The sequence below is a fragment of the Cloeon dipterum genome, chromosome X (genome assembly GCF_949628265.1).
Source record: "Cloeon dipterum chromosome X, ieCloDipt1.1, whole genome shotgun sequence".
Lineage (NCBI taxonomy): Eukaryota > Metazoa > Arthropoda > Insecta > Ephemeroptera > Baetidae > Cloeon > Cloeon dipterum.
Window position 1 is genome coordinate 23,658,067 of NC_088790.1, and position 10,397 is coordinate 23,668,463.

General features: G+C 39.3%; 1 protein-coding gene across 1 annotated transcript; it reads left to right on the forward strand.

Annotated features, from left to right (window-relative positions):
• Window positions 1–347: 347 nt before the first annotated feature.
• Window positions 348–4,901, forward strand: LOC135946613 (lymphocyte-specific helicase-like). Its single transcript, XM_065494904.1, has 13 exons — window positions 348–488; window positions 992–1,267; window positions 1,327–1,469; window positions 1,519–1,588; window positions 1,641–1,814; window positions 1,887–2,069; window positions 2,118–2,350; window positions 2,497–2,902; window positions 2,995–3,128; window positions 3,457–3,739; window positions 3,807–4,043; window positions 4,230–4,512; window positions 4,601–4,901. The coding sequence occupies exons 2-13, from the start codon at window positions 1,016–1,018 to the stop codon at window positions 4,732–4,734; spliced, it is 2,532 nt and encodes an 843-aa protein (XP_065350976.1). The 5' UTR covers window positions 348–488; window positions 992–1,015; the 3' UTR covers window positions 4,735–4,901.
• Window positions 4,902–10,397: the final 5,496 nt, after the last annotated feature.

Genomic DNA, 10,397 nt, shown 5'->3' on the forward strand with positions numbered 1-10,397 from the left:
CGACCAGAGCGGACCAGAGACCAGACAAATGAGGGGCGTGGAGCGAGTGTAATGAAATGAGTTTCAATTTGGCAGCACTGGCCGCGAGAAAGGTGTACATGACGAGGGCGTGGTGCCAGTTTGTGCAAATAAGACATATTTTATATCAATTAAAAATATTGAAATACATGATCAATAAACTACTAATTACAAATTTAAAGAACCCATTGGCTAGTTTCTTAAATTTAGAGTCCATCCTTTACATTCTTTTAGCCAATTTTCATGTCCTTTGATTCGTCAGTGTAAATAGCAAAGGCATCTGCACAACTACACAGCCGCTTCAGCTGCTTGTGTTTGTTTGCGCTGTTGCCTGACGCACGGAAAGAAAATTTCCCGCGCATTGTCTAGATTTGTAGGTTTCACTTTCACATTCACGTTGCCGCTGTATGGTGAGGGGTGACATAATAATTCGCTCTCTTCCCGGCAGTTAAATTTTGCTTCGGAGCTCGGTAAATATTATTACGATTTCTAACAATGCAGATAATCCTACGAATTTGTGGCAGTAGCATTATTATTTATCACATAAATATATTACCTTTTGATTTAGAATTATGTCGAAATATTGTGGTGGATTAGATACACATATGATGTGTAACACATGAGTAAAAAACAAAACATAAGTTCATTGATTACGTCAGTTAGATGTATAGTTAAATGCACGACGTGTTTGACTGTTTACTGTTTTGTTTTATTTAATGAAGCTATTTATTATTATGGTGTCAAAATACGTAGATAGATACTTTCAAATTATTAAATTTATTTGTGTTAATGTCACTGAAAATATTTCTAACACGTGTTACTAGAGACCTCACACTTTTCGACCACACTTCTCGGTAGCATAATACGGTGCTAAATAAGCGTGATTCTCGTAATTTAGGAGAAAAACGAGAAGTACATAGTGTGAGCAAACCTCAGAAGAATTTCATGCTATGTACTTATTTTAAAATTTCAGAATTTTCCAGTGTGCAAGTTTTGTATGGTATCAACCATGGAGATTGCAACAAATTTGGATCTCGTGAAGAAAAAAGAATTTGAATCTGATGTGAAGACTGAAATTAGCTGCAGCCGAGGATCATCGCCTGATTCAGGCAACTACGATGGTTCGGAATCATTGGATGAAGATTCCAACTCGGACGAGGTCAAGATCACTCCAGAGATGGTAGCTGAGGAGGAGGAACTTGAGAAGCAGCGGCAGTTGGACGAGGACGCTGAATTAAGGAAGGCCAAGGTTGGTTTAAAGTGTTTTTGTGTAAGGCTTTTGATGCATACTACTTTTGAATTACACAGGAAAAGTGTGAGGAGGAGGAGACTGAGAAAAGACTGCAGAGACTGTCTATTTTGTTGGGCCAGAGCGAGTTCTTCTCAAACTTCATTGCCCAGAGGATCGAGGAGCAGAAGAAGCAGGAGCAGCCCGCCGAAGTCAATGAAAAGTGCGTGCTTGGAATTATAATTTATTGCTCTTTATTAATTTTTAATTAGGCCGTCAAAACGTGGAAAGAAAGCTAAGAAGGAAGCCGAGGCCACCGCTAAGCAGTATATGGAGGATAAGGTTTGGTCTGATTTTTTGTATTTGAGAAGATATAAAGTTATTATCTCACCAGGCTAAGCTGGAGAAGAGGAAAAAGGAGGTGAAAGAGGAGCTGGAAGTCAGGAGTGAGTACAAATTGCGGACGAAAATCTCTCCTATGGGAATAGAGGTTGATGCAAGACAACCCTTCTTGCTTGAAGGAGCCTGTATGAGAGACTACCAGGTGGATGGGTATGAGTGGCTCAAGGTAACAAGCTGGCTTACAAAAAATTGAGCATGATTTACAAATTTACACTAACGAATTCTTAAATTTTTACAGCTGCTCTACATTAACGGAGTGAATGGAATTCTGGCTGATGAAATGGGCCTAGGAAAGACAATCCAGACAATCGCCTTGATCTGCTACATGATCGAGAACAAACTGAAGGGCCCGTTCCTGATCGTGGCTCCACTGTCCACGTTGTCCAACTGGATCAACGAGTTCACCTTGTTCTGTCCAAGAGTAAAAATCCAAATTTTGACCAAAACTTCTATATTAATTGGTTATTAGGTGCCTGTGTTGTTGTATCACGGCACGCAGGACGAGCGGCGCCTGCTGGGCTCAAAGATTGGCAAGCTCAACACGGTGCAGTGCGAGGATTTCGAGGGGAGGGCATACCCTGTGGTCGTCACGTCCTACGAAGTGGCCATGCGAGACAAGGACGTGCTGCAAAGGCGTAACTGGGAGATTGTTGCCATTGACGAGGGCCACAGAATAAAAAATCACAAGTGCAGACTTGGAAGGTAGTTTTATAGCTGGGCTATTTAAATTAAATTTTATAGATTTGTTAATTAATAACTAAAGGCGAATGGAATTAATTATTCCGATGATAAGTTTTAAGGTTTTGTACTATTAAAACATTAATAATTCATCTTAAATTATTTTCTAGGGAGATGCGGCTGTACAACAGTAAATGTCGCGTGCTGCTGACGGGCACGCCTCTTCAGAACGACCTGAAAGAGCTGTGGTCTCTGTTGAACTACCTGATTCCTGACGTGTTCGCCGACCTGTCCGCCTTCGAAAGCTGGTTTGTCGTAACGGACATGAGCAACGAGACAGGCGACCGCGACCTTACAAACCAGATGATTGTGGAGCGTGAGCAAAAGGACCATATCATCGCAAAGATGCACAAAATCCTGCAGCCATTCATGCTGCGTCGCATGAAGTGCGACATTGACTTAAAGCTGCCGCCAAAAAAGGAACTGCTCGTCTTCACACCCATGACCCCGGAGCAGACTGATCTTTACAAACACATTCTGCATAGGACCATTCACGACAAGGTTCTGGAGGATAAGGTAATTTAATTTAAATCGATTTCAATCAGCAGTTTGACAAGGCCAGATTTTTGGTGTTTAAATTTTTTCTAATAAATGCTTTTGGATTGCAGTTGAAGAAGGAGAAGGAAGAAGAGTTGAAAAGGGAGATCCTGAGTGATGATCGAGGAGGATGTGTGGCCAAAAGACTGAGGAAAAGCAAGGCTACTGTTAAGTACAACATGGACAGGCTTACTGATGCGGAATTGTGAGTGCATTTTGTTGTTTTCTGTTAGCAATTATTTAATATAAAAAATTATACAAGAAAATATTTCTAATCCTGTATGTTGCAGTTTTTGGTAAATTAATTTAATTGTTTTCCTGGTGTTTTAGTTTCATAATAAAATGTATATTCCAGAAAAATTAGATGCTTAACCACAGTATAGGTGAACTTAACAAAAATTATTTAATTTTTTAATGAATCTGCAAAATAAAAAAAAATACGCTAGGTTACACAAATGAAATAAATTCACCACCAACTAATATTCAATTCTACCTCTTTTTTACAAATTAATTTGGATTTTCTGCTGCTTCAGTGAGGAGAGGTACAACGCCAATCTTGAATACCACACTCAGATGAATTCAGGAAGCCAATCTACCTTCATGAAGAACTGCATTGAGCAAGGCGTGATAACCAGCTTGAATCCGTGCAGCATTGTGGTCGATCTGAGAAAGGTGGTCAACCACCCGTACCTCATTCAAATGCCTCTGGTCCAAGGCACCAAGGAGCCGCTCATCGACGAAAATCTAGTACTTAAAGCTGGCAAAATGCTCGTCCTAGACGCCATGCTGGCAAAACTCAAGTCAAGAGGGCACAAGGTTCGTTGAAGAGTAAATTGGCTGAAATATTATCAGTTTGAATAACAAAATCCGTTTTATTTCTCAGGTGCTAATCTTCTCGCAGTGGAGGTCGGTTCTGGATTTGATCGAGGAGTTCATGCTGCTGCGCGGCTACAACTATTGCCGCCTGGACGGCTCGACTAAAGTGATGGACCGGGCGCAGAGTATCTCCGCCTTCAACAAGGACCCCAAGATCTTTGCCTTCCTGCTCTCAACCAGGGCCGGAGGACTCGGCATCAATCTCACTGCCGCCGACACTGTCATCATCTATGACAGCGACTGGGTCAGTTTCATAATTTTATTTTTGGTTAATTTTAACAAATTCAAATGCAAAAATATACATTACGGGCCCGCAAGAACGCCCTGAAAATAAACAATTTTTAAATATCGCCTTTAACTTTTATCGAGGAGAATTTCTTGAAATTCTTAAATTACATCATGAGAAAATTAACTAAATTTGTCGTTCTAGAATCCTCAATGTGATCTGCAAGCTCAAGACCGTTGCCACCGGATTGGGCAGACGAAGCCTGTCGTGGTGTACCGGCTGACAACGGACGGCACGATTGACCGCCGTATGGTCGAGAGAGCCACTGGCAAGAGGCGTCTCGAGAAACTCATCATCAAACAGGGACACTTTGTTGGCCACAAGAACATCAAGAAGCTCGAGTCAAATGGTGAGCTGTCGCCTGAGGAACTGCTCAAGCTGCTCAACTCCAAGGACTACACCAGAGAAGTGCAGGCCAATGGATATGGTGAGAAATGCTGTTGCATTTAAAGATTTTTAACTTAAATTATAAAAATAGTTGAATTTTATTAAATTTGAAATGCATTTTGTCGCAGTTTTTAGTGATGCTGAGCTGAATCAACTGCTGGATAGAAGTGAGATGCTTGAGGATTCTGCTGCCAAGACAAAGAAGCCCTCAAAAAGGAAACTTGCTAGTGAGGACGCCCCGAAGCTGTTTGAAGTGCTGTGAGATTCCTAAAATGTTACCTAACTTCTTGATGTGTTCAACATTTATTGCATTTGCTAACTGCTGTTGTTTTAATGGTATGCATTCCACCACGCTCAGGGTATTAGACCTATTTTTATCTGTAAAATGACAACACTGATTCCTAACAAAATAAAAGGCATTTGTAACTATTTCCCTGACATTTTACTTTCCAACCCTATCTGATCGGATATTTAATAAAGTAAGTTAGTTTTCTCTTGAAATTTCATCAGCGTATGAAATTTTTATTCTTTGAGGTATGAATGATAGTCTCCTTTTAATTAAATGTGCAGAGCTGCTAATAAACCAGCATTATTGAAAAAAGTAATGCACGAAATTGGTGATTAAATAGTTTAATTTCATGCAGTTAAAATATTTTGCAATATTTTTGTAAGAGGATATGAGAAATAATGTTTTATCTCAGCATTGCTCTGAAACTTGTATAATTTTTCAATGAAATTCGTCAATTAAATAATTTTCGTAAAAAGTAGATAAAAAGAAAAGTGAAAAATTCTGGTGGAAAGTAAATGCAACAATTCAATTATGTATGACCCTTCATTTTCGGATGGTTAATACAATGCTCTCCACTTTAAAAGATTAAAAATTACGCAGCAATTCTGACGCCTGCATGTGATGCGAGTTAATCAGTTTCGGATAAATAAATTGCTGCCTTATTGGTATTAAACGGTGCTTCAAAATGTAATTTTTGAAGCCACTTTTTGTTAATTTATAATGACGATTTTTAATAAATATATCATAGACTGTATTAAATTTGTGATCTGGGCGTAGGTTTTTGTCGAAATATAGTTAAGCGGAAGACAAAAATCTCTTAAATATTCCAAATTTTCTGCTCAGATTAGTATTTATTAATGTTCGGAAAAATTACATGTTTAATTCTTCCTCTCAGAATTTCTCTACCCATATAAATCCCTACTAGTATGTATCAAGCGCAATTCAAGATTTTAAATTTCAGCTTCATTACTACAAGAAAATTTGGATCAATTTGAAATAAATGGGTTTGTTTAGTCCCATGGATATTTTCCATTGAAGTTTATTATTAAATAAAACATGGAGCCCAGAACAAACCATAAAAGGATAAAATATTGTAAGAAAATTGTAAAACCAAATTTAAAGTTGCAATTTTTATTCAACCTAGATGAAATTTGACGAGAAAAATCAATTAATCCAAAATTCTCGGAGGTGCATCCAACATTAGAATTTTAATTTTATTTTTAACTTCAACAATTTTTAAAACTCCGAAATTGCCATATCGAAAAAAATCGGTCAACCTATCATCTTAAAGGGCCTCCTTGAATTATGTTGCATGGATTAAGGTTTCATTAAGCTACATTCATATAAAAAATTACCCTGGTTTCATGTAGCTTTAAATTTGTATCTGCGGTGCAGAGTTATTTTGTAGTAGTGTTATGAAAGTGCCTGGTGCGCGCGCGGTTTAATGTTGCTGCATTATTTGTGTGCGGAATCTCTTTGCTTGTCATGCGGCTGACTTTTTTCTCATTTATCCCTCGTTTTGTTTCCCCCGCCGCGCTAACAGTAATATAAAAAGTATCGTGCACCCTGGGGAGCTCCGCGTCTTCTCGTTTGCATTCCTCCGAGGATCTCTCTTCTCTCTCAACTTGAGCCTCGCTGTCATTGTAATCTGGCTAAGCGCTCCTCTTTGTGCCGCAAGCCTCGCCGAATAATCATAATTCACGAGCAGGAGTGAAAAATAAAACACACACACACAACCCTCCTTGTGCCGCGTTGCATTTCCTGCAAAATCCCTAAATGTAAATCAAACGCAGCGACACCCCGAAAATTGAAAATCTGATTTCCACGTAGTTTTTTTTAGTATTTTTCAGATACATGCTTCCCAGAAGTAGACTTTGGATTGGCAAAATTCATGGAATTTCAAGTAAGTTAAGCACAAAATTAACTGAGTGCTCTTTTTCTCTCAAATGTTTTAATTTTTGTGATCATTTTTTGCAATATCTGATTTATTTCAATACTTGAATTTAAAATTCAAACTGAGGTTAGAGCGGGGTAAAAGTATCCTTGTGTAATAATTTTAATTAAATAAAATATTTAGATGAATTAATGACCTAATTATTTTACTTAAACTTCGATTTTTAACCTAAAAACACCAAACTAAAATAAGTATCCTAACAATTTTTAATCTACAAAGAACGGGACTGACTATTTATATAAAATTTAATTTCTTCAGATTTTTCAGAGTTTTGAAAGGGCTTTAAAAATATTTTTATAATTTAAATAACCATGATTATATATTCTAAACGTTAAAAAACGATCATGAAAATATTGCTCAAACTTAAATTAAATTGTCAATAGCCGTCCAAATTTCACTCGAGTTAGTCTTTTGAATGAGAAATAACGGAAATTACAGCTAACAATTACAATTTTAAGTTTCAAAAACACAGTTTCCCTAATTAAAAATATTTTTCGAAATTTTAATTAATTAATATATGTAATTAAAAACTAATTTTCTAGCCTTTATAAAAGCGACGAGAAAAATTCACACGCTCCTGTATGAAGACAAGAGATATTTTAATTAAAAAGCAAGAGTTTGGACCGTCTCGTGTGTTTTTAATTTTTTTCTGAGAGGTGAAAGAAAAGGGATTGTTCCAAAATTTGTCGTGCACTCGTGCGTATGCGTGCCGCACGCGTTTTTTAGAGTCTTAAGAGTCGCGGGGATGAAAGAGCGTGAAAATAAAAGTGACGAGCTCGAGGGAATTGACGCAGCGTGCGCGCAATATTTGTGATGAAAGTCATCTCCATATACTGTGTGAGCGAGCTTTATTTATTTTTTTTTTGAACTCGCGCCGCAAACAAAAGAACTAACGAATACGCGGATCTTTAAACCTCCGCTTGCTGCGTTTCGAGCGTAAACAGCCGCTCGCTCGCTGTCACTCGATAAAATCTGCCGAGCTCTATCACTCATAAAATACAAACTCGAGTGAGCAATTATTATTCTCATTTTATAAAGCTGCTTATCCTGATTTTCAAAAGGTGTTTTCTGGGAAATTCAAAAATAAAAATTATATTTTTAGCTGTAAATAATGGTTTATTTAGGACAAATTTTGATTATTTTTAATTTATGCAGTGGATTGAACAAGATAATTGAGAATTATTTGAAGTAGTTGATCGAATTGTTACATAATTATTCCTTTTCGTGGAACCAGGACAAAAGAGCGAATGAAACCGTTCATCTCAGCGAGCTGGTTGTCCTTTTTCGTGGTGCTCGCTCGCTCTATAAAAATTTTACAACGCGGATTTGGGCCGAATTATCCGGGCGCGAGGAGGAGGGATGAAGCAGCAGCAGCGGCGCATTGCAATTTGCAAGGCTGTGGTGTGTGTGTGTGCTTTGTGCTTTGCGCTGGCGGGCAATATCGCGTGTGCGTGTGCCGCAAGTCGGCGAGGCAGAGCAAGCCAATAGAGGGAAAGAGCATAACTGTGTTGTCGGCGGAGAAATTTTACACCCGTTTTTATTATGCAGTCACAAAAAGTTTGCAGCGGCAGCGGCAGAGCGAGCGAGAGAGGAAAAGAGAGATGAAATGAGCTGGTTTGCTTGTCGCCGCCGCGCGCCCGGCTGCCTTTTACGAGCCACCCACCTTAATAGGCGACTCTCGGAATACCGTATTAGGGGTGCAAGCCCCGACACCGACGACTCGTAATGAAAATGCGCACGACCACCACCACGACGACGACGACGACACAGAAAACACGTTAGTTTGCATTTGGCTCTCGGCGCCTGCATTGATTTAGAGCCGCCGTGTTTTTCCCGTCTCTCTGCTCCGGCATCTCTGTTATTAAATTTATTACCTCGGCGCACACGCGACTGCTCATTTGCCTCCGCCTGCTGTCCGTCCGTCCGTCCTCACCACGACTCGGGGATTTTGCTTTTAATGGCTGCTCCGCGAGGGGAATAAAATTCTGTCCACTTGCTCGCCGAGCCACCGACACCTCGCATTAAATCGACATATTTCAAAATAACTTTGTTCAGTCTCACTTTAAATATAAAATGACAATTTGGAATAGAAAGCGGTGAGAAAGGGCACCAACAACTTGGAGAGAAAAGTCGAAATGGGCCCAAACTTAAGTCGTCGCGACACGCCTTGCAAACGGAGGGAAACTGTGCCGCACAGCATGCTTTGAGCGCGGGTGGCATATCACTCAAAACTGTTTCACAACGCGGAAATCAAACGAGATCAATGCGGGCAGGTGGGATGCAACGGGTCGTCGCCGCGGTGTACGCGCCCTAGGTTGACGCACGCCATCGGCTCGTATTCCGTCGCACCTGCAAAACACTTCATGAAAAACAGCAAGTTTTTGTACATGAGAAAGCATGTTTCGGTTTTCTGGAGGTGACAATTGCAGATGGACCATTTTTTCAATGTCGAGCTTTAGAACATCTTGGATTTGACCTTAGACAGAAACGCTGTTCTATTGTAACGAGTAATTGTATATCACTCGTTTAATTTCTTGTATGATTGATATGTTTCGCCATCTGAGGGATATGTTTGGAAATATTTGTAATTCGCTATTGAGAATATTTGTGAGCCGGCATGAGCGAATGCTTAAGCCTGGCATTAGGAGTGCGTGTCTGGCCGAGTGCAGCACGTAGCTCGTTGAAGGTGGAATGGCCACGACGGGCCATGTCCACGAATGACGCACGCTTTGATGCGGATCTGCGTACCTTTGTGATTTGAACCGATGCTCAAAATCAATTTTTGTGAGTACATTTTTGATGTGAATTTGTTTCCAAATCATTGTTATTCCTCATATGAATTGTGTATTTACTATGGCGAAATGTATGTTATTAAGGCAACCTGGCCGATAGGCTGTAGCGTGGACATGGACCAGCTACTATTGTTAGTAGAGGACGAATCAATAGGATGTTTAATACTCGGATCGGATTTGTACGAAGATGAGATTGGCTCCGTTGAAGATCGTCAGTTGAAGACCAATTTGTATATTTGTTGAGTATGATTGTGAATGACTAACCATTGAACTGAAAGTTATGATTTAATTGCCACTCGTCATTTAGAATTAAATGTGACGGTTTTTAATTGTTTTAAACAAAGCATTCAGTCTATTTCCCCTCTTGCCCCAAAGAAACTTCTATTCGTTAGACTATTGACTCACTTGAATTATCTAAAATACGAAGTAACCGCATTATACGATGTTAATCAATTTGGCAGGACAAGAGCGCATCAAATGAAACTGCTGGCCCCGTTTGTAAGTGTGGAAGTGCCCGAAAACTGCTTTCAAGTTCAAAGTTACCGCCTGGGGAATGATCTCCCACCGATTCTGTTTTTGAACGAAAACTTCAATGCATTAAAAGAGTTTTTAAAAGAACAGTTCCTCAAGAGAAGACAAAATAGACACGCAAAGCTCAAAAACTCAGTTTTGATGATATTTCAACAGACAAATCTTAATGTATGAGCTTCACAAATGGCCCACCGGTGCAAAGATTTTAATCCCTGGCATATTTTTATACAACTTTGATATCAATTTAAAAATACAATTTTTGTTCAACCGTGATGATTTTTGGTATAGACTCCCCTTGACGAGACGAATCGATTGATAGGTCAATTTTGACTTAACGAAATTCTCAAATATTTTTCCAT